This window comes from Numenius arquata, chromosome 1, assembly GCF_964106895.1.
Source record: "Numenius arquata chromosome 1, bNumArq3.hap1.1, whole genome shotgun sequence".
Lineage (NCBI taxonomy): Eukaryota > Metazoa > Chordata > Aves > Charadriiformes > Scolopacidae > Numenius > Numenius arquata.
Window position 1 is genome coordinate 60465249 of NC_133576.1, and position 27720 is coordinate 60492968.

At 39.4% G+C, this 27720-nt stretch overlaps 1 protein-coding gene across 1 annotated transcript in view; it reads left to right on the forward strand.

The window, feature by feature from the left end:
- ARHGAP6 (Rho GTPase activating protein 6) overlaps positions 1-27720 on the forward strand; it is a 341879-nt gene that overhangs the window by 268396 nt on the left and 45763 nt on the right. Inside the window, exon 2 of the mRNA XM_074148954.1 lies at positions 8537-8696. Within this exon, the coding sequence (XP_074005055.1) occupies positions 8537-8696 (160 nt within the window). The remainder of the gene's footprint in view (positions 1-8536; positions 8697-27720) is intronic.

Below are 27720 nucleotides of genomic sequence, written 5' to 3' on the forward strand. Positions count from 1 at the left end.
GCCGTGAAAGAGAACATGCACGAGGGAGCACATACGGTCACAGTACGGAGTGAGTGGGTAGTCACTGTTAGAGGTGTCCAAGTCAGCTCTAAGAGTCGCCATTCACATAATGAGTTTGCAGGTCATTTTGGAGGGGGCTGACAATCTCTGCTAAGGTTCAGTATAGTAGTGGGGGTAGGTGTTAGGGCAGCCAGCAGTGTCCTGATTAGGGCACTTGCCTGGGATGGGGTAAAGCCTGGCTCAAGCTCTTGCTCTAAGCCAGGTAGTACAGACCTTTTCCCGAGTCCTCTGTATCTTAGATGAGTAACTGAGAGCTTTCACTCTGCTTCCAAATGTAAATATTTGATGATATGTTGCATTTTGTTCCTATCAACTAAATCACACCCACCCCTACTTTCCCCCTAAAAAGAAGAAAAAAAAGCCCTAGAATTGTTTTCGAACCAGAGCTGGTATGTGGGTAATCGGAATGGCTATTTTCCACATGTGCAACAGATCTCATTTTCCTTAGAGCCAAAACCCTTGCTGTAAGTAATATCAATTTATAGCAAATACTGTTTTGAACTGCTTGAAACAATAAGAATAGGGGTTTCTATTGAATTAAAGGCCTTACTATTAGTCAAATGCCAGCTCTTGGAGTCATGTAATTAATTATTTTATTTTACTTAATGATTATATTCTCACGGTATCCTCAAGTCAGATGATATTATCTACATGTATCTCAAAAGCTCAAAATCCAGAAGGTAAACTAAAGAACTCAAAAATGTATTTTTAGCCTTGTTTCCAGTACTTAAGTTGATATGATTTTTGCGTGCTTGGAAACGACAGTGTTTGCTCCTTTGTGCATTCTCTGTTTCAAATAGATCATTTACTTCTCTCTAAAATGTTGCCCTTTTTTTTTTGAACATAGTAGAAATAGATGCCACTCCTAACTGTTCAAAGCATTTGCTGCAATCACATTAATACGTATTATTGGATGCAGAAATGGTTAACTTCTGTGCTCTGCTAACAGAGATCCTTATTGTTTCACTGAGGCATTTTATACTACTTCAGGACCAGTAAAGCTACAAATAGGAGATATGGTTATATTTGTTTAATCCAAATTGTTTAAATGCATTTCACATATAGTTTTGGCCTTATGTTGTCATATGCTTAACATTAATCTCATTAAGTTTAGGAGAAAGTGCACTATTTCATATTTGAAACCTCATTGGAAATCTTCACGTTTAATAAGAGTGTAACATGAATGGATGGCACGAATGGATACTGCAACCTGCAGTATCAAGCAAAGGTTGTCCTTGAGATGGACCCCACGTTTTCCATGTCTTGAGGCACAGGAAAGCTCAGAGAGGGTTTGGTGTTCTTCCATGTATCACAGGCTGTGGTTCCTTGTTCAGCTTCATAAGCAGTTGAACATTGAGGGCTGTTGGGAGCGTGTTAGTGTTGGTCGCAGAAGCTGGAGCAAGGTCTTTTTAAGGCAGCTTTGCCACGAAAAATAATGCTCATGCAGGTATTGTATTTGATTTTGGGTCAGCTCCCATTAGCTCTCAGAGTTCATGTTATTTTTCTGCTGAAGCAGGAAACTTGTTTTACCACTTGAGAGAAACATAGGACCAACCTCTTACAATATATAGTATCTGAACTGATGAAAGGTATAAGAATTTTTTTTCTATACCCAGGCTATCCCAGATCTCGTGTCTTGAGATTGATGAAAATGTTGGCTTTTGTAGTATAGCCCATTACTGTGGTCTCAGATGGTTTAATTACTGCAGTTCAGCTTGTTACTGATTGCAGTCATGGTTATCACAGCTGTGTGTGTACTTTCAACCAGCAGCAAAATTCAGAGTATTGCAAAATGACTTAATTTTCTTTTACTGAAAAAAATATACAGAAATCTGTTTACATGAAGACCAACAAAACTTCAACTGTAATTTTACAGTTGCATCTAGGCTTTTTAAGGTATTCTATCTCCATTTTGGCACCTTCAAAAAAGTACTTGGCTCCTTCTGGCTCTAACTGTGGTGCTTCTGGATAAATTCCTCCAAAAATATTGATATCTGCTGAAGTAAGAAATTCAAAAAATCTGAACATGTATTTGGATGGATTTTAATGGAGGTTTCTAACTTCTGGGGGTTGGTTTTTTGAGATATGTAAAAAGTTCAGTACAGAGTGGGAATATTTTGCTAGGCGATACCTTTGTACATCGTTTGTATTTATTAATGTCAGAAAAGGAATGAAATACATTTCCATTACACATCAGTTTTTTTAAGAGAATTCTTTTTAAGTATTCTAAACATGAAATTGTATCCTGGGGCATTTGGAAAACTTGGAGAGGTTGATTGTAGAAGAACAGGAAATATTTTCCCCCTTATTTTAGCAATTTTAATACTGCTGTGAAAGCATGCTTATTCTTCCTTCTTCCGCTCCCTGTTTATTCTTAGACTAAAGTTAGAAGGGCTTTTTTTTTTTTTTCTTCTTCTCCCCTCCCCGATAAATGGAAATCTCCATTGGAATATTCTGAAGTGTGTATCTTTACCTGGGCATGGGTTCAAGCTGTCTTGCTAGATGAAGTATTTCTGCTTTGAGTGTGAATTCTGTCTCCCCTGTGGGGAATACCAGCTTTCCAGTGTCCCACAGGGGTTGTCTTGCAGTGCAGATCCGAGTACATGGATTTCCAGCCTTGGGAATGAGACAGGATGCTAGCTAGGAGGGAGGAAATGTCTGTCTTTGGCAATACCACGGCTATATTAATTGCCATTAAATAGTTTTCATATCTAAACCACTGTTTTGTAAAGTGTGATCTTTTTGACAAAACTAATAGCTTTTTCTGTACGTACATTATTTAATACACAGAATTACAACATGGCATGAGATAGAGCAACTTCAGTGCAAGGCTCTGAACTGTAACACAGGATCATCTGGGCTGTACTTATTCCCTTACTAGTGGAGATATTATATTAATAATTTTGCCACTGACGTCAAGGGGAACCGGATGTCACTCTAGATAACGAGCTTAATGAAGTCAGTCTTTCTTAATGAAGATTGATTGTTGGGGCCCCATACTTTGTGCATCCGTGGTCAGATATCTTCCTCTGAGTGCTTCAATGTCATGCAGCAAGTCTTGTGCTTCTTCATATTTAGTATTTAGATGCCATCTCATTAGTCTGAAAGACTCTTGACTTCTTTTGTGATACTAGGAGTCCCTTCGGAGCAGCTGCGTGATGCCTGCTGTGTTTGGGGATGCCAGAGCATCCTGGGTTGCAGTAGTTTTTAATGCCAGCTGGAAACCAGTTTGCTGCCTGACACACTAGCTGCACTGGCTATGGAGGAGCATCTGGAAATAGGGTGACAGAAAGATGCAGGCCATAGTACACTCACACTGTCCCATTGTTTCCTAACTCTGGGTTAATCTCCAGGTAGTTATCTAGGATTGCATTAGTAAAGGACTAGACATTCAGTCCTTGGCTGCATGTAGTGCTAAAATGGATATTTAACATAGTTTATTTCCCCTTTCTGCTTAATTCTCATCCTGTCCAGGAACACTATTTTGTACATTAATTTCGTATGATAGAGTACATAGCTATGTACTGGGGTGACTGGCTTTCACTTCACAACTGGTTTTGGCTCATACTAACAGCAACAGCAGGGAAGCGAGGAAGAGAGGGATTACCTGCACCAACAGTCAAATTGTGAGAGTTTATGCCTGAGGAGTCTGGAAATAATTTTAGAAGGAGTTGAAATAAATGACCAAGGTAACTGAAAGGTTTATGAAGTGGCAATGATACATGGTTTCATGAAGTTTAAAGAAGCAATTAAGCAAACAGAATTTAGACATTGTAATGCTATGTTTGCCACGTTAATTGCAATATAATCTTTCCGTGTTCAAAAATATTGAATTATTTTACAGTGGAGACCCATCTAAATAAAAGGACATAGCTAAGTGTTGCTATGGTAGGTAGGAGAAAAACAAGCAGACATAATTGGTTTTGATCTTAGTGGTTTCAAATGGGTTTGAGCAAAAGACTAATGAAAAGTAGACAGCTAATCTGATAATGGCATTTACCTAAATGAGTACAGACTAAAGTCATTAACAATAATAATAATGCAGTAAGATAAAAATTGCTTTCTCCATCTTGCATTAAAATTTGTCTTATCTAAAACTGCCATGTGTGTGGATTCTTATTTCCATCCTGTGCGCAATCCACGTTACTCACTAAGGCTTAAAATTCTGCGGAGATTAACACAGGCTGATCATCGCCTGTAGATTTGCATCTACATTCAGGATTCTTTGCAGTAATTGTCATCTGGTTTCTGTATTGCACAAAGGACACAAGAAAGAGGCTTCACTAAAGACATCTGAAAGACTGTGTAGGAGGCTCAGGAGAAGAGAGGTCAGGTACACAAGAATAGCCTACACGTGGTTAAAGAGTAATTTACGCGCATAGTGTTACTTAAGTCAGGATGTACCACTTAACATTTATTTTGGAGCCACTGAATGTCCAACCCATTAAAAAAAATACTCAAAAAAAATTAGTAAAACTGCAGTCTGCATCTTATTAAAAACGTGCTTATGACTGTGGGCAAGAAATAGGGGAACAGTGGACAGATTCTTCAAAGCCACGAGATGCAGTTAATCAGTCATCTCCTCTGCTGAGTCATCTGCTCTGGTATTTTAGTTACTTACCCGATAAGTGAACTGCTTGGTTGAGTGGAGGAAAGATGTTAGATGTTAGTGGGAGGGCCAGAGAGAAAATGCAGCTGAAGCTGGAGACTTGTGAGGCAAAAGAAGTGACTGGTTGATAGAAGAGACCAGAGAAGGCTTTGCAAGTTTAAGGTTTCGTAAAAGTCAGTTATGAAAGCACTTTGTGTCCTATCAGGCTGATCACTTTATCCCAGAGCAATATTTCTGTTTACACCCTGTTTGTTTTTGTATTGTTTTGATGTGGGGTTTTTTTCATCTTGGTGATGAAGTAGCCATTTGCAGGTAATACCGAGACCTCCAATCCCACAATCTAAATAACAGAGAAAAAGCTGTGTATGTATGTCTGAACACATATGCGGGGCATGACCTTTGAAAATTCTGACTTGGTCCATAAAGATCTTCTGCTCCTCTTAAGCTTCTGCATGTTAGGCTGATGCTGAAGATGAAGTAGGCTGATGAAATGTGCGTCTTCATATCAAGAGAGAAACAGAAAATATTCCCCATGTCTGTTCTGCCCTTTCCCTCCTTTGGTTGCCCCACAGAGTAGAGAATAGCTTTAGGCAGATAGGTCTGATGTAATTGCACCAGTACCCATTCTCCAAGGAAGCATGACTTTTCTGGACCTCTTCCAAGCCTGGTTGATTTTGCAGTAATTTACAGAGTGTATGTAAAATTGTACAGTGCTTTAGAAGGAAGATGAGGCTTTTAATGTACCTTGTGTCACGCAAAGCATAGGAGTCTATGAATAGATTAAATTATCACATTCTGTGTTTTGGCTTATAGAAGACGGTGATATTTATTTGCCATAGAAAACAGACTTTTTCAAGGAAACATTTCTTGAGCCTCTCACTTTAGCAGATTAGGAGATTCCACTGGCCCTAACACGTGATCTTCCAAAAATATTTTAGTTAATTAGTCATGTGTTCCATTAGCATAGTAAAAACCTATGTTAATGTGACCGAGCAGAGATTTTATCAAACCCATCGAGTGTAAAAGAGGAATGTCTCCTTTAGTGCACAGCGACTGGACAGAGTGATTCCACATTCTTTATCGCTGCTCAGCGGCCTGAGGTGGCATTGGAAGACGCAGAGCTTGCATCCCACCGTTTTTAGCCAGACAGGGCCAACCTTCTGAGCGTCAGGGACATAGTGGGAGCTTTCAGACTGCCAGAATAAAAAAAAAAATGGGGTTAATAATGCAGGGCTGGATCAGAGCTAGCAAGCCCTTCCTCTCTGAGTTCCACTGGTTTGGCTGGGCTAGCAGTTGAGCTGTGGCATTGCAGTGGTACAGCTCACGGCTTGCTTGCGGTTACAGAGCTAAGTCAGAGATAAGGCAGAGGATGTGGAGTTACCTCCAGAGTTAGAGTTGCCCTTGGTAATTTTTATCCAAAAAAGAGCAATAATTCACATGTCCATGCAAAATTCAGTTAAGGAACATTTATTTCACTTGTGGTAATTCCTAAAAGCCCCGCACACCCCTTCATTTTTGTGCCCTACAGGAAAGAGGACATGTCCTAAAAAGTTTACAGTCTTCAATATTCCGTTACCTCAACATTTTCTAATGGGTATCCTTTTTTGCTTCCCATTCTTGTTTGAAAATTAAATATCTTAGTTTGAAATTTTTTATGATAGATATATCAGTGAGATTTTTGTTTATGAAAATGCTCATCTCACAGAAATAGATAATATAAAATCCCCCCAAACTCTACCATAAAGACCTGTATTTATCTCTCTCTACCATTTTGACTGTAGAACATTTTGTACAGTATATGTTCATGAGGATTGAATTGCATACTTCTATACTTGTAAAGTTTCTTTTGCATTATTAGTGCTAGAAAGGAATCAGTTTCTTAGTATACATTGTCTGGTTGTGGATTCTGTTCTGGATCACTTTTATCTATAAATGACAAAGGCTTTTTAAAAAATGTAAATGTTTACTTGCAGCTTTGCAAATAAGGTTTATGTGACTCCTGCTGCTTTAGTTTTGCTTGAATTAAGCGAATCGTCCCGGCTTGTATCACCATGCAAACCTTCAGTTTGAGATCACTAAATCTAGCTAATCAACAGTAAGACACTAGATGAGCAAGAAGAAATGAAGAGGAAAAGAATGAAGGAACAAATTCCAGTAGTCAGATACTGGGCTAGTGCAGAAGTTTGCATATGTGGCCCATGTATATATAAATATCATAGAGATATTGAGCAGCACAGCACATGCATTGAGTGTACGGATACGAAGTTGTTCACATTGAGGTATTGTGGTTGACTAATGACTACGAAAATAGTATGAAAAAAGCTTCTTTGATGAACTCAAACATACTTATGCATCATAAGAAATGGTGTTTAATGTGCAGTTCTTTTGATCTGTATTGCTAGATGGTGCTGCATATTTGTGATATGATTTTTTGTCTCATGTATATGTGAATACACATGTAAGAGTCATATAGGTATGCATATATAGGTAGGTTTATGCGTGTGTATACACAAATGTATATACAGGTTGTATGTGCACACATATATAAACATACACATATAGGCAAAATATATGGAAACATGCACAAAGATGCTGACATACAACAGGATGCATAACTGCTAAGTAAAGTCAAATTTTACTGATTTTCATAATAAGGAGTTTCAGCCAATGTCTTTTAAAGTCAATGGACATCCTTTGACTGCAGATGTATGTGCAGAACAGATGAATTATAAGTGAATGGTGAAAAAATGAGCATGCCGGGAAGGTACAGATATTGAAATTTAGACTGAAAATGGGCACTTAAAGTGAGAGTGAAGTTGATTAATTATAAGTTTTCCATGTTGTGATGAAGGGCAGGTTGGTGAATTTGTCTTTACAGCTCAGCTGATATACATCAGAGTTTTTCCATTATCTTCAGCTGCATCAGGTTATACTACTGACAAGTTTGATGTTTATTTTTTAACACAGAATGAAAAACAAATTCTTCTTTCTTTCCCTGTAGTGCTAAAAGGCACTCTTTGATGATGCTTTGATGAATTCTGAAATTCTTGCTTGAAGTTAATTGTCAGCCTTTAAGCCTTGTCTGTGTGCTTGCTCTTCTCTTTGACGGATGATTACTTCTCTCACCCGAGCTAAATACTAGCTAAGAGAATAGCTTTTTGTATATGTTATCACAGGTGGGAGTTAGAACAGCTAAAGCTTTTGATTTGCTTTCCAAGCATAATTGGTACCTTACAGAGATGCAGCATATCTCATGTTGTTTTCCTGTATAAATTTTAACACGTACATTGTTATTATGGCTTTTCAAAAGCATGAAACAGCTTGTCCTTTAGTCTATTGTGGTCTAAACACAGTATCGTCATAAGGAGGGGAGAGGATGTGTCAGAAAAGAGAAGGGGCTTTGCCTGTGTACTCTCTCAACAGTCTGGTGGAGTGGGATTAGCAAGTTGAGGGGGAGAAGATGTGTGTTGTCCATGGACCTTGTGGAGGTCTGCATGTCTGACTGGCTGTGCGAGGAAAGGCATGAAGTGACGACCGAGTTCTGTACAAAGAAAGCAAACTGGGAAAAGCAGACAAGGGCTTTTTTTCTTCCCACTTTGTGCTTTTGATTACTGGAATCCTAATGTTTTTGCAACAATACTTGGTTTCAGACAGAATTGACTTTTTGTTTTGCATGTCTGTGCTCCTTTTAAGGAATGCTGCTCTTAGGAAAACAAAGATGATTTGAAAGGCTAGAGATGTCCAAGAAAATGGCCTTTTAGAAAAGAGGACCTGTGTTGTTTTTCCTAGCAGTAGAAGAGATGGTTCTGTTTATTAAACCGTGCATACCATATGATGCTTCATATTTTTCCATTTGATTTCCTGTAGGGTGATTTCACTTGGAACAGCATGTCAGGGCGCAGTGTTCGGCTGAAGTCAGTTCCCGTTCAAAGCCTCTCGGAGCTGGAGCGTGCTCGGCTGCAGGAAGTGGCTTTTTATCAGTTGCAACAGGACTGTGACCTGGGCTGTCAGATTACTATCCCCAAAGGTAAGGGCTTGATAAACCGTCTCTGTTTAGATTGCTAAGCCACTGACTTCATATCACAGCAATAAAAGGGAGAAAACACTGGATTGTTTATTTCACAGACGTTGTCTTCTGCTTCATTTTTGCTGAAACATAGTAACAATGTAAAAATGACTAGTAAAGTTGTTTGTCTGCTATGTCCAATTAGGGCCACCTGGGGTGGGATCATCTGCTCTGATCAGGGACAGATGTCTACTGGGTAGATAATACAAATCAGACCTATTCATGCTAGGATGTTTTGATACGCAGTTGAGAGAAAAAGGCTTTTCTTATACTTCATGACATCCAAAAGTACACATGCATGTAGGTCAGATAGATCATGCCATAGAAGTGGCTTTCTTCACTTTGTATTGTACTGGCTCTGGAGGAAGCCAAGTATCACTAGTTGAGACAGATAGTGAAGACATCTGCATCGAATAAGATGAATCCTACCCAAGTTTTCCTGAAGACAGTGGTGCTTATTTCCTAGGAAAAAAATGTTGAACCCCTAAGAAACAGGAGATTCACTGAAACGGCAAAGCGCAGCTATCAGAAACCTGATGCAGGATATACGCACATAGTAGACCTGTACTTAGGATACTATGGAAGGGATCTAAACCTCACTAAAACTAATGGAAAAGTTTCCATTGTTTCCTGTAGGCTGGAGATCAAGCCTAGCAAAGACAGCTGTTGTTTTCATTTTCATAGCATGTGTATATATGGGTAAATATATAATGTGTAATTAATTTTGGTAGGAGAAAAAAAATCTACTATATTATTAAATTACTACAGATTAGGCCCTTTGCAGACGCTCTTCTCAAGTCCACCTCATGGTCCCATCACTCTTGAATGGCATGGAGTGAAAATGTATGGTGAAGGGGGACAGGAGGCCATCCAGTTGATTTGCTAACATCACAGGGCTGTGTAAATGGAGAATTTAAATTTTAGCAGCATGAAATGGGCTTGCTTGCTCTGGGCATGCAGGAATACAAATAACATAAAACTCCATCACAATCATTTGTGCCTCAAGTTAAAAAAGGACTGAAGGCTGTTAAACTTTTTCTCTTTTATTTAAAAGAAAAAGAAAAAAAGTGATGTGTAGAGCTGGGGGAAGCTCTAGGTTTGAAGAGATTCAGGCATAGAAAGATGTGCTCTACAGCTACTTCAGAGAATGCTGCATGAAAATACTCAGGAGCAGAGGTTAGCGGGATAATCTATGTATTAGAAAATACAGAAAGCGGTTTTAAAAGTTGGGATTCTTTGTAGTTCTTTGAGTATTCCTAAAAACTTGCGAATGATTGACATTAGAACATGCTTGTGCCTGCTGGGCATTTGCTTCCTGCAGGCATTTGAGTAATTACATTTACTGGCACAGGTATTGTAGAAACTAAAAATTCTTTGTTCTTGGGTGACAAGCGTTTGTGCCAAACATGCTTGCCTGAAAGTTAAGTTAGAGACAGAAGCATCTGCCCTATCTTTACAATCACAGTCATGTCACTATTGGTGACTTCCTCATAATGCTGTAGTCCTCCCATGCTCAGAAGCCCCCTTTGTCCCAGCAAGTGCATTTACTTAGCATTTTTAGGACACATCTGGCTATTCCCACACTTGTAGAGGAATGTGTAGAATGTAATGCCTCATGTAATCCCTCTCCTCTGATGTACTGCAGCCATTATCATTAATGAAGCACCTTACTGACATCTCTTAGTTAAATGTCCTCTGGTCACAGAGAGAGGACCGCCTCCCACAGGAATTTATTTAACCAGCATGACATTTAAAAGATGCTATGATTGCACTGCAGTAGGCAATTAGAATGAATTCAAATTGATCAAGAGTTATTATTTTCATATGTATGTCAGAGATGCTTCAGGTTTGTTACTTGTTCTCTTGTTTTTCTGCCTCATATCTGTCTTTCAGATTCTGTAATCAACGTCTTTCTGAGCTCCCTTTGTCACTCCTCCATCTGACACCAGAAACTAGACCAAGAATCGTTTATCCTTTCTCAGGGTTAATGTGTTGAGTTGCAAGAGGCAACTTCCGAGCAGAGCATGACACAGTTTCTTTACCAATGCAGTTATTCTGTGGAAGATTTTTAATTTGCTGTCTGACGTTCTGAATGGCACAACAGTACAATTCTGGTGACACTTCTTTACAGTTACTGTTTAGAATATACTGTGTTTTTCTCATTTCAAGGAAGTCAATCTTCTCTTTATAATAGGAGGAAAACAAACCTATGATGAAATTCACTTTAGGTGTGCTTACATTTTCGTGACTTTCCAATTGTGTGTGTCCTTGTATGCAAGTGTGAGAGAAATGAACCTTTTACAGCATGTCTTCATAAAGAAATGGTAACTCAAGTCAGGTAGCTTTTCCAAAGTAAAACTGGGATCAGAGCAGGAAAGGAGCTTATTTTCTTCTGTTCATAGGCTCCAGTTATCTCCTGAGCAAAGGAGGTATTGAATGAGGTTTGATTGGACCAGTTTTCTAAATGCCTCATGGTTGTAACTCTCCTCTCTTTCACAATCCCGTCCCACTTCATGAAGCCTGTGTTTGGGAACACTGGCAGGCATGCAGGGCGTTATCATTAAGACCAAATGAGGAATTAGGGCTCCAACCTTAATTCTGCTCCTCAAGCATCTGTCTGGGTTTTAAGGTACAATGTGAACCCATCAGTAGGGACTCAAATAGGATTTGGGTGTCAGGGATCATAGTTGCAGTTTTCACCTCCCTTTATTCAAGGAGAGACCATGACTCTTCATGCTCTCACCAGCCCCCAGTTGATGCACTACTGTCTTCCAGGCTTTGCAACGGAGCTGGAGGAGTTGTGGAGAGAGAATAAATGGGGAGGGTGGGAAATACAGTTTGATAATAATTCTGAATATTGCTTAGGTAGCTGTGCATTTACCAGCGAGTGGGACATGCAAACGTAATTGGCTGAGCTGCTTTTTGTGGTCACTCATTAAGAAAATAAAAAAGGGGGAGATTCATGGATAATTAGGAAGTAATGAAGCTTATATAAATACAGCCATGGAAAAAGATGAGAGGATCACTAGAAAATAAATACTACCTGCAAACTGTTGGATCTACATGGCCTATATTCTGAGGCATCTATAAGCACTGAATTCTGTTGTTGTTGTGAAAATTGCGGAAACACCTATCAGAGAAGTGGGAAAAATATGTAGCTAGTACCAGTGTTCAGAGAAGTAGACATGCTGTAGCTGAGTTGTTAGAGAAAGCTGGACCATCCCACTGAAAATCCCCAAAAGTATTATTTGAAATTGGCTTAGAAGTGAGTTAGCATGTGTTTGAGCTCATCAGACTATAAGCTGACCAAAGACTTGTAAGCAGTGGCTCATGCTAAATGGCAGTGCATCTCAGTGAAAATAAGGACCAAACTGGATACTCAGCAAATATTTAAAAGTATGTAATTTGGTCTGTTTGCTTCTTTTTTCTTTGACCTAGGAAATTGTACAGATTGAACTACTGCTGTCATTAAAGTGTTGTGATAATCACTGTCTGCTGAGTCCAGCTGTCTTTTCTATTTCTATAGGTTGGGTGAAATCCTGGCTTTTCATCTGAGTTTTGTCCTTTCCTGATGATGATGCTCATGATAGCTACTGGTGAACTTTTGTTGATCTTAGTAGAGCAGAAACATAAGACCAATACATATTTTCTAATGCACTTGTTTTCTTGTGCAAAGACGAGCACAAATTTGGCCAGTATCTCCAGTGATTCAGATGAAAATGATGTCTTTGCTTCTGATCTTCACAGCAAGTTTTTGACTTCTGAGACAATTCGTCAGCCTCTTTGTAAAGAAAAGGCCACATACAAATCACTATATATCAACAATGTTTTGTGGTTTATGAATTTTCCTATGTGCTGTTGCTTTGTCCGTTGTGACAGCACAAGCTGGACATGCTTTCTTCATAGTGTCAACAAAGAATGATGGAAAATGGTTGATGTCTTCACAAGAATAAATCTCTTATAGTTCCAGAACCTGTTCAGATATTTCTCACTGGTAATACTGTCCCATGCTGTAACCACACAGATGCCATTGCTGCACAGTAGGCATCTCTAGTTTAATGAGGTAAATTGCATTTTTACTCCAATTACAATCCAGCTGCCCGCATTGCTCATTCTGGGATGCAAAACAAGCATGTCATGTATGTGTCTGTGCAGCAAAATAGAAAACTCGTGTGCTGTTATCACACCAACTGTAATCTCCAAAGCTCTGGGGAAGGGCTGTGGCTAGCAGAGGACTTAGAGTTATGAGCATGTAGAAATCTTGTGGAACAGGAATTTCCCCCAGGGAGTTACAATCCTCCTTCCTCTTGGCTTCTTCCATAGCCAAATACAGATGGGCTTCTTGATAAAGGAGAAGCACTGATGCCTAGAGTTTGGTCTGAGAAAACAATTTAGTAAGTACTGTTGACTACTCAAAAGTGTATATAGTATTCTTCCATTGCATTTTTTTGAACAGTTGTAGAAAAATCTGGTGGAATTTCTGGACAAGCACCAGAAAACAGCTGTATTGCTATTCATGTCTGTTTAATAGTGCTTTTACTTTTATAAAGCAGATATGTCATCAGTAGTACTTGCTACCACAGCACTGCCCAAGATGGCTTTTAGAAGAAAACATTCCACTTACTCCTGTCCAACTCTGACTGCTGGGGCTGGGACAGGGTGTCAGTAGGATCCTCTTGGGAAGAGGGAGTGAAGGCATTGGTCCCTTGAGGAAGAGTGGGTTCTTAATAGATGAGGGGGAAGAAGTAGATAAGAAGTTTTTCTTTTATACAAAATTGTTTTACCCTGTTCAGAGACTTTATATTTGTATTATAAAAGCATGCTACATGTTACCACTTGTGCTTATTTATTTTGTTCTTTGTGGGTAAATGATCGTTTGCTATTGATTCATGTGCTACCTCCCACTTTGGGAACACGTAGGAAGAGGAAACCAGTAGGTATTCATAACAGTAGGTACCAGTTTTTCCTCATGTAGTGATTGTGCAATGACCAGAATAAAATAGCAAGATGTTGTAAAGGCATGTGCATTGTCATTGCCCTCACAGTCCAACTTGAACTCAAAACTTACTTCAGACACTAAAGAGAGAGAACATGTGCACCGAGCGCATATCTGCTTGTGTGTTAGCTTTGCTTTGCTTTGCTTTGTTTTGAGAAGCTTGGGGCAGCTTATGATTATTCAATAAGACATCAAACAAAAGTTGTGAAGCTTTTTCATGTGTATCAGCCTGGAGACTATTGTTTTACAGCTGCAGCTGCATGTTTGAAATTACCTGTTGGAAAGAAGTGTCTTTTATGGGGTGATAATAAAAAAATAGGCTCATTTATTTTTCTGCTGAAAGGTGGTCACTGCAGTAGTTACAACTAGGACAACTATTTGTGTTTATATTGCACCCAGAATCAAGACTTCATTTTGATGTAGGCAACTATGCAGTGGTTTTGGCCACCAGAACTTAGTCTTGGCAGAAGTCAGGGACAAGGGAACTGTGAGCAAGAGCCAGGATGTGTGTAGATGGGTCAACCATGGGGGGCTTTTCAATATGGAGGAAGTGGTGACCAGCAGGATGAGGCCTGGCTGATACAATCATTGCCTCTCAGTTCCAGAAAGATTCAACAAATCAAAAGACCTGCTTTTAGGAGAGAGCTGCCCCTTACCCCACTGATGTGTGAATTGAAACGTCCCCTGAATCCCGTAAGAAGAATGTGGGTTTAAAGGGTGGATCATTTTATAGCTGTGTTTAATGTTAGTTTAGCAGATCTATCAGCTTAAGGTAGCATCAGCAGATCTATCAGTTTAAGCTTGCAGAACTGATGAGGCCTCTTGGTATCATAATGTGTATCCTGAAGTGGATGACACATTCAAAGTGGCTCTTGAAGATAGGGAAGGAGAAGATACTGAAAGGACTCAGAAGGACCAGGAATCAGAAAGGATTCTTGTGATGAACAAAGTTATGGGACGAGGCAATTATGAGACATTGAGGTAGAGGAAAACTGCTTAGAAAAAATATTCTCTTTTATTCTCCAAAAAAGGGGAAAGAAATGAAAATTTATGCTGAATTCTCCTATTAAAGTTTGGAAATATTAATTTAACATGGATGGAGTAGAATTTGAGTCAGCAAGGGGAATGCATTATCTAGGTTTTGCACAGACCTTCACAGAATCTCATTGTTTTGCATATGAAACAATTTTGATTCTAGCCTCCTAAATTATTTCAGGCCAGAATTTCAGATATGAGAAAGTTGACATGGGAGCTTTTATTCGTGTGTGCACTAGATCAGATTTCAGAGGTCTGGGCTCACTCAGTTTAGAAGTTTAACTAGGCAAGAACCCTAGAAGTATCTTTTTATTTTTCATATGTGATTCTTGTCACATATGAAAACGAGGCCCTGGGCAACCTGGTCTAGTTGGGGGTGTCCCTGCTGACTGCGGGGAGGTCGGACTAGATGACCTTTGGAGGTCCCTTCCGGCCTGGACCAATCTATGAATCTATAATGAATCCCAGTATTAACCCATGCTTCAGTAGAGTATTACAGAGAAGTTATCAAACCACATTTTTTGTAGTAAGACTAATAGCACAAGAATTCAGGCCTGTAACTTCAAATTGACATGGTGAAATATCTTTGTTCCCATCTCACTTCAAAATTTGAGATTGATGTATAAGACTGAATGCTGAGGTTGTGTATTAGCCCAGGACTGCTCACAGATCAGATGCAACAGATTGCAGTCTACGCAGTAGGTTGGGCTAAGGCCAGGACGTCCATCTCTGAGGGATTATCTTACTTTTGTTGGCTTGGGTCACAACCTTAACACGACATTGATGCAGTGTTTTAGTTTTAACGTGCACCACATACCAAAGTATATTTACACTTTGGTACAAGTGTTGCATACATTTGCTTTGTACCTTTGGGTTTATTTTAATGTTTCTCATATAGTTTGGAGTGAATAATCCAAAGGTGAGCTGCAGAATTTATCTTCGCTTTCCAGAACTGACAATAAACATTATTAAACAATGCCCAGGTATTTTAGGTATCAAGTGCGATAAAAGAGATTAACTACCTTTACTAAAACGACTGTTTGCTGTGTTGATGCCACCCATGACAAGAATGTATACCTACACAACCGTTTGTAACCGTCTTACCGTTTACAGCAACTACGTCTCACATGGTAGTTAGAACAGATGTTCCACTTTCTGAGGGAATTAATTTTTTTAGATTTACTGGGACATTTGCAGAGAGAGATTTCCAAATCTATTAGTTATAATGAATATGATATAATTTAGAGACTTAAATGCAGTCCCAGTCATTTAAGGGAAGATATTACTTACACTGCTCGAACATGTAGTGTTGTACATTTTTGTATGTGAGTTTTGTAGCCAGTTCCACCAGGTGCGTGACGCTGAGCATCTGCTCACATGAAGTGAGCATTAGTCCCCTGTACAACTTGCTTCAGTAAGGCGAATTCGAAGGAGCAGGACTGAGTAAGTGTGTGATTACAGACTGAGCACTGAGACAATCCCATCTCTGAAATGGAAGAAAACATACATAGTTGGGCTTTCTGAAATTTTATTGTTCCTTGGTGCACTTTGCCCCCAATACATTCCAGTTAAGCTCTGAATAAAAATGGGAATTCAGAGTTATGCGTTCTCTACTTCTTGTTTATTTTGGCAGGGACTAGTTCTTTGGATCTGTTGTTTGCTTACGTTACTCGTCATTGTATTTCATTATCCATTTTCCTTAACACCAAGAGTGACTGTGATTTTTATCTGGACTTGCATTTTTGTGAGCGCTCCAAGCTGCCTGTTGTTTTTAATCACTGACCATGTTATATACTTTATAGGCTCTTGAAACAGTAGAAAGCATCTAAGTAAACTGTAGCCTATACTTTGCAGAGCTATGGAATTACAGACTGGATGCTTTTCAGTTGGCATCAGTATATCTTTCAAGTGAAGAGACTTATTACCACCCCTCTTAATGCCAACCTCTGCCGATTCTTCTCATATAAATACTCTCTCTAAAGTAATCCTGTGAGTCCATGGATTTTCGTTCAATATAGCAGTGTTCGTGGAGGTACAAATTAAAGATGAGCAAGACTGTCAGCTAAATTCTGCTCCTTGCAATATCAGGCTTGCAATATTAGACTTAGTCAGAGATGAAAGCTGTATAACTTGCTCATTTTCAGATGGAAGCTTTTTTTTCCCCAAAAAAATTAAAATTTTCCATGGATTTTTCTGAGGATTTTCATAGAATCATAGAATCATCTAGGTTGGAAGGGACCATCAAGGTTACCTAGTCCAACCATCAACCTAACTCTAATAAAAAACCATCACTAAACCATGTCCCCCAGCCCCACGTCAACCTGTCTTTTGAACACCTCCAGGGATGGTGCCTTAACCACTTCTCTGGCAGCCCATTCCAATGCTTAATAACCCTTTCAGTGTAAAAATTCTTCCTAATACCTATCCTGAACCTCCCCTGGTACAACTTGAGGCTGTTTCCTCTAGTCCTGTCGCCTGTGACTTGGGAGAAGAGACCGACCCCCGCCTGTCTACAACCTCCTCTCAGGTAGTTGTAGAGACCAATAAGGTCTCCCCTCAGCCTCCTTTTCTCTAGGCTGAACAACCCCAGCTCCCTCAGCCTCTCCTCATAAGACTTGTGCTCCAAACCCCTCACCAGCTTCATTGCCCTTCTCTGGACTTGCTCCAGCACCTCAATGTCTTCTTTGTGGTAAAGGGCCCAAAACTGGACACAATACTGGAGGTGTGGCCTCACCAGTGCTGAGTACAGGGGGAGGATCACCTCTCAAGTCCTACTCACCACACTGTTCCTGATACAGGCCAAGATGCTGTTGGCCGTCTTGGCCATGTGAGCACACTGCTGGCTCATGTTCAGCCAACAGTCAACCAACACCCCCAGGTCCTTTTCTGCCAGGCAGCTCTCCAGCCACTCTGCCCCAAACCTGTAGCGCTGCATGGGGTTGTTGTGACCCAAGTGCAGGACCCGGTGCTTGGCCTTATTGAACCTCATCCCGTTGGTCTCAGCCCATCGATCCAACCTGTTCAGATCCCTCTGCAAAGCCTTTCTACCCTCCAGCAGGTCTACACTGCCACCCAACTTAGTGTCATCTGCGAACTTAGTGAGGGTGCACTCAATCCCCTCATCCAGATCATTGATAAAGATGTTAAAGAGAACCAGCCCCAGTACCGAGCCCTGTGGGACACCACTCGTGACCGGCCGCCAACTGGATTTAACTCCATTTACCACCACTCTCTGGGCCCAGCCCTCCAGCCAGTTTTTAACCCAGTGGAGAGTACTCCCATCCAAGCCATTTTGTTTCCCTCCTGGGAAAATCAAAACAATATCTCTTAGCCTGGAAAAAAGAAAATAAAATTGACTTAATGTTTTAAGCTAGGAGAAGTCTCAGCTGCTGCAGGGTAGAGATTGTTAGAGCACACAGCCTTGAACTCTGCTACACAGGAGTTTGTCAAAGTGAAGGTGACAGGAGCAGGAAGATAAGCAAGCCAAAAAAATTTTTTTTTCATTTTTTTCCTCCCAATATGGAAATTTTCCGAAATTTCTTACTGTGATTTTTTTTTTAATTTGACTTCTTGCCATCATTGAGACAAGACCAAGATGGAAATACATTAAGCTTGCAAGATAATAATTTTTCTAATGGTAGAACAGGGAAATAATTTATTATTATCTTCAAAACTTAAGAAAGTTTTTAGTGATCTGTTCCCATTTTAAATTTTGCTATGAGGCAATTTTTTATAAAAGACTCTGTAATGCTCAGCAAATTGATTTCCAAGATTTTCTTGTATTACATAGGAGGTTTTACATGTCTGTTTACATTAGGAATACTTTATTCAGCAAATCTATTCCGTCAGTTAGAGATAAGCTAATAATTTTAAAAGCAAATGTTTTTACTCACTACAAAAAAAAAATATTTCTTTTTAATATTTAATTTGTATTTTGGTAAACAGCTAGGAGCTTTGATCGATAAGCAGCCTGCATTTTCTTCAGTGTTATATGAATACAGAACAGAAGTAGAAAATGCTAGGCTTCTTGGTGAAGTCAATGGCACCGTTAATGTGAACATGGAAAAATTAGTGTATAGCACAATACCATTAAAGAAACATTCGTGTAACTTCCGAGAATCTGCCTGTTGTGTAGATGTGTTTTGGGAACGCAGAGGAAGGGAATGGGCACAGGGATGGATGTGGAAGGAATGCTTTGCTGTGGACCTCTGTGGGCACGAGTGCTGAAAGGCAGGAGTCTTTCAGTGGGAATCACGATGAAGGGAGGAGATCTTGCTGCAATGCCAAAGATAAACAGGGAAATATAATGATCCACATTTGCATATGCAAATGTCTTGAGGCATAGTTACTGGAGATGGAACCACAGCCAGAGGTCTTTATTATTAGGATGGTTGCTTATTTAGAGTCTGACTGTTGTGGGTTTAGGGTACTACACTTATAAATCCAGATCCAGAGACTGCTGCATGTATACATTTGATGTGAAGTCTCATTGAGCTTAGAAATTATTTCTGAGACATAAAAAATTCCTCTCTAATGTAATTTCCTTAATAGTACACTTGAAATAGCTATTTACTATAAGTACATATATATATATTTGGTATTTCGTCTGTGTTAGTGTGCCACATGGAAATCTCAGTTTTCATTTTAAGATGTTACTCATGACTATTGGTTGTATTGAAAAGTTCAGACAAACAGCCTGAGTGAAACCACTCTTAGAAGCAAAATGTACACACAGAAGCTCTAAACCACTGTGTTCTACAAAATTAGGTCTATTTGATTCTTTTTGTTTGTTTTCTAAATCTTTGTGAGAACACTAGTGTAACAGAGGTATTCTTGATTGAGTTCTGCCAAATCTGTCTTTAGTACTTGATGCAGTACTGGCCCTTTCTTTTTGAACACTTGGCTGTCCTGTGCTTTGCAAAGAATCCACATAAGTGTGTGGTGATTCTATAGTGACTTAAGATTTTGTACTTTATTACAATTCAGAGCCGAAGAATAAATACAAATAAATACATCCCGTGTGAGAAGCTTTTGAACCTTTATTGAGAATACTGACATTGCAACCTACTAATTTCCATGTTCTACTTTTGTTCCATGTTCTACTCTGCCTTTGGCAGAGCTTTGCTTTAACATGTGTATTCTGGTATACATCTTTTAAAAATTTCAGGTGAAAATAAAATTTATTTCAGTTGTCTTACATGTATTGCTCCTTTCAAAAGTGCATTAGGGAAGTATTTCTGATGAGGTTTTCTTCTTGCCTGAGGTAGAAGAGTTAGTTTCTAAAGTTTCTTCAAAGGCATGGTTTCAGTGGAGTTACTACGGTTGGTGCCAGAAGTCTAAGTTACGTGTCTAAATACTGGTTAGGAAAGATAAGATGACTACAGATAGATTTATTTTATCAGAGCTGTGATACTATATCTATCTTTGTATTAGGCTTTTACACTGAAAAGGCTACTTCAAGATTTAATAGAGACCTAATCTCCTGCTGAAGGCTTTTTAAGAATAGATTAGACAAATGTCTATGTGACTATTTCTGTGCACGAAGTTGACCTAAGTGTTCTCGACAGAGCTCATCGTGCCTTTTATCTGCATGGTTTACATTTTCAACACCTGTTCCTTTTTATTAATAAAAAAGTATGTAAGCTAAATGGTTAATGATACAGAGGACATAATTATTACAATGAAACATTATTAGAAAAAAGATTTGTTTGTCATTTTTCAAAGGGATAGCATGTCAATTATTGGGGCCACCAACCTGCCTAATGAGAGACCTTCTGCACCTTAGTTTCACTTCCTTGCATCAAAAGCTCCTCTCTCATTTCATTTCTTCATCAAGGCTCTGAGCAGGAGTATTGTGGACTGGTTTAATTAGTCCCGGGGAACAAGTTATGAAGGATGTTTCATTTTCTTGCACAGCTCCTTCTTTAAGGTGAGAGGAAAGACTTGTATGAAGGGTTCATAACAGTAAAGCTATGGTCAGAGGACAGTGGGGACCTGGATGCCCTGAACCACTTCTGGGACCACCGGTGGGTCCCCTGAATTCCAGAGAGTTGGGGGATTTTCCTCTTTGTTTGAAGAGCTCCTGCTGAGAGCAACCTGGGGGAAAGCTCTAAGGGAGATGTAAAGAACTTGATTGCTGCTTCACCTGCCAGTACAGGTGTGCAAGCCAGCTTATCAATACACAAAATGTTCAATGCCAGCTAAATGCTGGCAATTTAATGTCTAGTATGCCCCTAGCCCACTCTGTACTATGGGGATTAAAGGTAATTCTTCTCCTTCTTATCAACTCAAGAGTTGCTTTGACTAGGAATGGTATCAAGCTACTCTCCTCCTCCATACTATAAAATGGTCTAGGTAACTGATGCCAGGAGACAGTCAATTTTCCCCTGTTCCCAGTGGACTGAAGGCAGTTTTAGAGCTGTTATTTGTATTTTTTCCTATCTCATTCAACAGCATCAAGGCTCCTGTTTGTTATTTGTTTGGGGTTTGATGTTTTGCAACATGCTTCAGGGTGTCCAGTTCCTGTGTGGACTCATCCACGGGTCACAGTCCCTTCTACTGGAGCTCACACTGCAGTTCCAGCCTGTCCAGTACAGCAGCACAGAAGCAGCAGCGATGCCCTGGCCATTTGCCAGCCCAAGCGCATCGCCATTGCTGTTATCAAAATGTTCCCAGGCACAGCAGAATAAGATGATAAGCAGGACAGCAAGCAGCAAAAGCAGAAAGCAGCCACTAATGAGCACTGTACTCTAATTTACAGTAAGGCAAGCAAGCCTTTTTGTTCAGCAAGTTGTGACATGACTCTTTCTGATATAAATAGACCTTGAGAAAAAGGTTCAATAGAAATGGTGTGTTTTTCACTCTAACAAATTTGATTCTAGTTTGGAACTACACTTTTTAGATGTGTTTTTCTAAAAGACAGGACAGTCTACTGATAATATGCTCAGCTAGTGTAAATTGGTGTATCACCTTTGCCTTCAGAATAGGTGTGCAGCATCTATCACTACCTGGCAAGAGGGGTTGGTGGTTTTTTTTGAAATTTGCATCAGAATCACAAAAGATTATTGTAAAGTGTTATTTGGTTAATAAAACTCAGGTCCCTGTAGGGATGCAGCTTTCTTTTGAAGCAGGTGAGGCTTCTAGCAGTTTTGCCTTCTAGGCAAGTTCCACAGCATCTTATGACTACTTCCTAGATAAATAACTTAATTCATATACCAGCATGACCAAATTCTTACTGTTCCACAGTAAAGAGATTGTCTGTAATGCAGGATTTAAACTTCCAGCAGCTACATCACTTAAACCTGCACATTTGGACTTTGTAATTCCTCCATGTTTCATTTTAACAATCAGTAATGCCTTAGCCCAAAGGGATTGAAGCCTATCCCGAAGAAGATGCACTAACCACATGTTAGCAAAGATTCTGATGGGATGAGGAAGAGAATAAAAAGCACACTTTTGTCTGATGGTTGTGGGCTTTCTCAAGTGGTAGTGTTATATAGACTGTGTATTGCTGAGAACATTGTTTCCTACACAGTTGGCTTTCCCCACACCTCACCTAGTTTCTCACCGTTGCCCTGAGAAGGATTTGTTTCAGGCAGTGCTCCTGTCCAGGGTGCTCCAACACTCCAGCTCTGGTTCCTCCTGTGCACAGCCTGTGAGGAGCTGCAGCCCTTCTGAAGAACAGGCTCTGACTTCAGCTCTACCCTTTTCACGCTGTTTCTTCTGCCATAAACATGTTCAGCAGGAACTTCCCAGAGAGGGAAATGCTGAAGCTTGTTTGCTGCATCAGAGAAAGCAGCATGTAAGAGGGAAGCTGCCTCCGGGCATGTTTGTGGTGCCTGTGGCGGGCAGCCCGTGGGCTGAGGTAAGCACGTGTGGTCCAGCTGCCACCTGGAACGTCACAGCTGCAGCTGAGGGATGTGCTTGAAGGAATATGGCTTTTCTTCCATCAGCTGCCGGCTGACGACCGCAAAGGAGTTCTGATTTAAGTCAAAGTAAAATAAAGAGAGCAATGTAGGCCATAAGGAGAAGCAGTGTGAAAAACAGGGAGATAGTCCAAGGCTTCTGAAGGAAGCTTCTCCATCATTGATGGAGATCTCCTTGTGTGTGTATTGCTGATGATGGGTGAAAGAGAGTGATGGGAAATACCTGTAGGCTCAGCCCTTCCATTTTCGTATGGTTTTATATGCCAAAATCTGTAGCTCCTGGCTCTCTGGTTGAAATTGTTTACCTTCCATTTGTCCTGCAGCTGGCAGTGCTTTGGAAGTTACTGCGTGGGGACAGGGCATTTCAACTGGAAGTTAATCTAAAGAAATATTTCCAGATGGACATTTAGAGTCACAGGAATGTTTAAGTGAAACTGGCGCCCTCTTCAGTAGAGCAGCTCCGAATGTGCATTCAGAAGTAAATTTGCTTTGTATAGTGACCCAAAGAAGCGACATCAACCACAAACACGGTGTAACTGTCAATGAATGAAGTGCAGTCTCGTCTTTATTGTGCTCTGTCAACAGAATTCAGCAGCGTTTTCTGATTGCAGAGTTTCTATTACTTGCAGTATTGTGTAGGGAAGAGAGACTGGAGCTGGGCGTTCAGCTTGCAGGCTGAGGCTGGCACTCAGGAAATGTATTGCTCTTGATGAGTGAAGTGAAATGACAAGTCCTCATGAGAGGTCAAACATGGTGTTTTGTGATGCCAGTGGTAGTAATTTTCAAGACAGAATGGATTATACTTTTAGAAAATATATTTTTTTTTCTTCAAATGCCATTAGATTGAATTACTAATGCCTATTAAGGGAAAACAGCCATGAATATAACTACTATGGAGAAGTATTTTAGAAATCTCACAATATCAACTTCTTCATCCATTTCTGTTTTGGTAAACGAGCTATGGGTATGATATTCATCTCTCACGTAACTCCTTTCTTCATACTGTGTGAAAATAACCCTTAATTGTAGATCACCACAAATTTTCTTCCCTAAATGGCCAAGAAACACAATTCTCTTAAGCAAAGGAAGTTGTCAATAGATGGGGAGGGGAGTTTTCTTTACTCAGTAATGCCGTAAGTAATGGAAGATCTCCTTTGTCAAAACCCCACTTAGTTAAATTAGTTTCAAGTCTCTTTTTGATTAACAAAAACTTGCATGTAAGTAACATAAACATCCATTCTTATAGATAATCCACAAGCCCATGTATAAAGAAAGAAAGTGCTGAAGAATCATATTTTTGTTACAGGTTCACTTCAAGCCTGACAGAGTACTTTCCGTGATCTGAAGCCTAATACTATAATAGTGTCATAAAAATGACCTAGAAAGCTCAGGTGCTGTTGTACTTTTTCCTACTTATTGTATTAATTATGAAAAACATATTGGATTAGGGCTTCACAGTGTGGTGACTATTAAGTGGCATAAATATGAAACTGGTGACCAAGAGTCCCTGAATGTTAACTCCAGGTGTGCTACTAACTATCATCTTGCACAAATTGCCTATACCTAATTTGTGATGCTTTTGCTTATGCTCAGCAACACCTGCACCTACCAAATAGACCTGTTGATTTCCATAACTTTAAAATGAGTAAAGCAGTACTGGAAGTAAATAGTAGTGACAGGATTCAGCCTGTACTCTCTCTCTCTTTGAGTCATATGTTGTGTTGGTAGGTGGTCTGGTGCAAAGCAGCAGACCAATCTGTCATTAAAAAATTACAAAGTTCTCTTTCTGTCCTTTTTTTTTTTACTTTTAGAGCTGAAATTTATATATCCTCAGCATGAAAATGGCTTATTACCTGGTTTGCAGAACAATGGTCTGACTTAGAGTGAAATTTAGGCCTTGAAATGGGCTATAAATGGTGTCAATGATGACGCTACAGGTGAATTTCAACCTTAGCCCAAAATTTCAAAAACAGGCATCTCAGAAGTCAAACTCCTCAATTCTTGTCCAAAATTGGTACATCAGTGCAAATACTCCTGTATTGTGTGGGCTGTGGTTTACTGACAGAGTCCTAAAAAAAATTACCTAATTTTTCAAATAGAAAAGTCTTTCTGGCATTAACTGAACCTGGAAGCGCTCACCACTTCAGAAAAACAGGTCACGTAGCAACTTAATTTAACATGCACTCAGGAGATTGATTCTAGACTCTTGGTCTTTTAAATATTCATCAGGCCAGTCTTAATATATAGATGCCCAGAGATTGATGTATGCATTGCTGTGAAAAATGCAGCGAGCATATAAATTAGTAAGCATTGAATAAACCAAGTTCATTTCTGAAAAAAAATTATCTGCACAGCTGCCTGGGTGGGTGTTATTCAGAAAAGATGGAATGGGTTAACAGAGAAAAAAAATGAAGCTTCCTGCACTTTGACAGTTGTCTTTTGAGTATGTCTTTTGCTGATATTCTTGAGTAGAATCTGTTGGAGGAGCAGTATATTGTTGATCTATAGAAAGAAGATATTAAGTGATAATTATATACACAAAAGGCTGAAAAAAAGCCTGACAGCTTTTATCACTTTGTGGTTTAAAAATTTCCAAACTGCGAAGTAAAATAGCAGTCCATATTTAATACCACTTTGGGCTGATACAATACAATTTTTGCATAACTATTGACTAATTAATTTTAAAATGTACAGTAGGTATTATGCATGGATGATAATGCTTTGCCTGTTTCCCAAGAATGCTTTGGATATTAATTATATTCTCAAAACACACTGCAGATAAGTACTCAGCATTACCATTATGAATTGGATTCATTTAAGATGTAAAACTGCTAGAGTTGCATAAGTCTTTAAGCACGTTATGAATATTTCAGCAGTCTTCATGCCTGATGTAACCTGAATCAACAATCATTTCAAAACATACTTATTTTTACAGAATATAGATTGTAATTAATCACATCTTTTGCTGGGGAGGAGGAGAACTGGGACTGACCTCAGACCTCTTGGCAGATCCCCTAAGCTTTAGCTTTTCACTGAGATTCCTCTCAGTCTTATTTCCATATGCAACTCTTTTTCTCTTGCCATGGGGTAAACTGTAAATGTAAGTGGTCATAGCTCCACTGCCTTCAGTGGAACTGCACCCATTTGTCCAAAGTAAGTGTCTCTCTTCTATCGCTCTGTGATCTCTTTCTTTGCTCAGGAGTGCATAGAGTGGAGTCTTTTCTGTATTTTCTGGTTTATCCATCTCCAGAGTTGCTTCCTGCTTCTTACATTCCCCTGGACCTGAGCGTCACTTGTATCCAAAATTCAAGGTTTGCAGAGACAAATGCACAAATGGTGTCTCAGCCTGTCATTTACTGAGGAACTGCTTCACTGTTGGAGTTGAAAGAATCACCCATTAAGAACAAGGTTCTTGAGAAAGAATTGATAGTTTGGCCCAGAAGTCATTAACCTGTTTTCTATGTGGATATGAGTGCTGTTTGTTCCTGTGTTCAATATTGAATAGCATTCATTTTTCCTGTCTTTCTGTTGTATTTGACTATGCAGCACTAAAACCCTCCAGCAGTTGCTGTTCTGGTGGTATAATAGCAAAGCACTATATTTTACATCCAATGTCGACTTTTGTTCTCATTTTTACATCTCAGTAGACTTCAGTGGAATGTCAGAATGTCAATAAATAGGTCTTTGGAGAATAAGGCTCTAAGACTCCAAAGAAATGCAAGTCATTTATCAAAAGGCTACTGTGAAGCAGTAATTTGAATTTATATAATTTATAACATGAAAAATAATTTGATAATTATTTTATATATGTAAAGCCAGAACACAACGGTAGTAGGGAACTATATAAAAACAAGCAGTACTGTCAGGTGTACGCAAGCAGGCTACCAACTATTCACATTGCCAAGAGGTGAAAGAAGAATTTCTGTAATAAACTCAATCTTATCAACTGGAAGTGTCAGAAGGCGTGAAAAGACTGGGCATATTAATCAATCAAAGTATGGCTTTGACTTATAAACTTGTCATGCGGCTGCGAAAGTGGAAAATCTAATCATAGACTGTATCAGTCAATGAATTACTACCATTATATTGCTAAACTCTCATCCGGAATGCCTTATCCATTCTAGTCAGCTTTGTTTCAGAGAGATGAATTCTCACCGGAGCAGGTGCGGGAAAAGGGGAATTAACATAACCAGCAAATAACAATCTACCTCAAGAGACAGGAACTGAATATCATAGTTAAGTGAGTGCTGGGAGCAAATATGCTCTAAATAAATGCAACGTGCAAGTGTGCAAGTGGAGTCGATCAAACCACAGTTACATGAGGTAAAAAGAAACATTAATTTTAAACTAAAAGGATATTAACTGGCCATGAAAAAGTCAGAATTTGTCCAGCTGTCTGATGGGTAATGTTCTGGGTATGGCTTTCAATAGGAGTTGAGGGAAAACTATAGGGGAAACCGCTTCTGTTCTCTCGTGACCCCTAATTGCAGAGATGAGAGTTAATTGACAAAGATCCACTTCACTCCTCTGTGTACGTTCCCTACTGTAAAAGACCACTGAAGACACTGGCTTACATAACTACAGAAACGTGTTGAGGCAGATTATTTGATGACCTTCTTACCATAAGAGTGAAACATAGATACGATGTGTTTGGTTTTGAGTTTTTGCCATGTTACAAAACCAGTAAGGCAAAGGTACGTGTTCGTTAACCTTTAGTTAGTGGTGCCTATGTTAGCGTTAATATTAGTCCCTATGTTAGACCCTTTATATTGCTCTGGAACTTAAAAAATTCAAATGGTACAAGTTAAAGCAGGCTTAGGTCTTAATCCCTGGTATTTGCTGAGACCTAATAAATAAAATGCAGTTTTGTTGACTTTTGATTATAAAAGATGCTGCTGAAGGAAATAATGATAGCCAACCTTTTGACATAATTGTTTCAAGAATGAACCTGCCTACGCTGTTGCTTAAAATCTTTGGTCCTTAATACCTTAGTGAAAACTTGGATGATATATAAGGTGGCAGAACAATA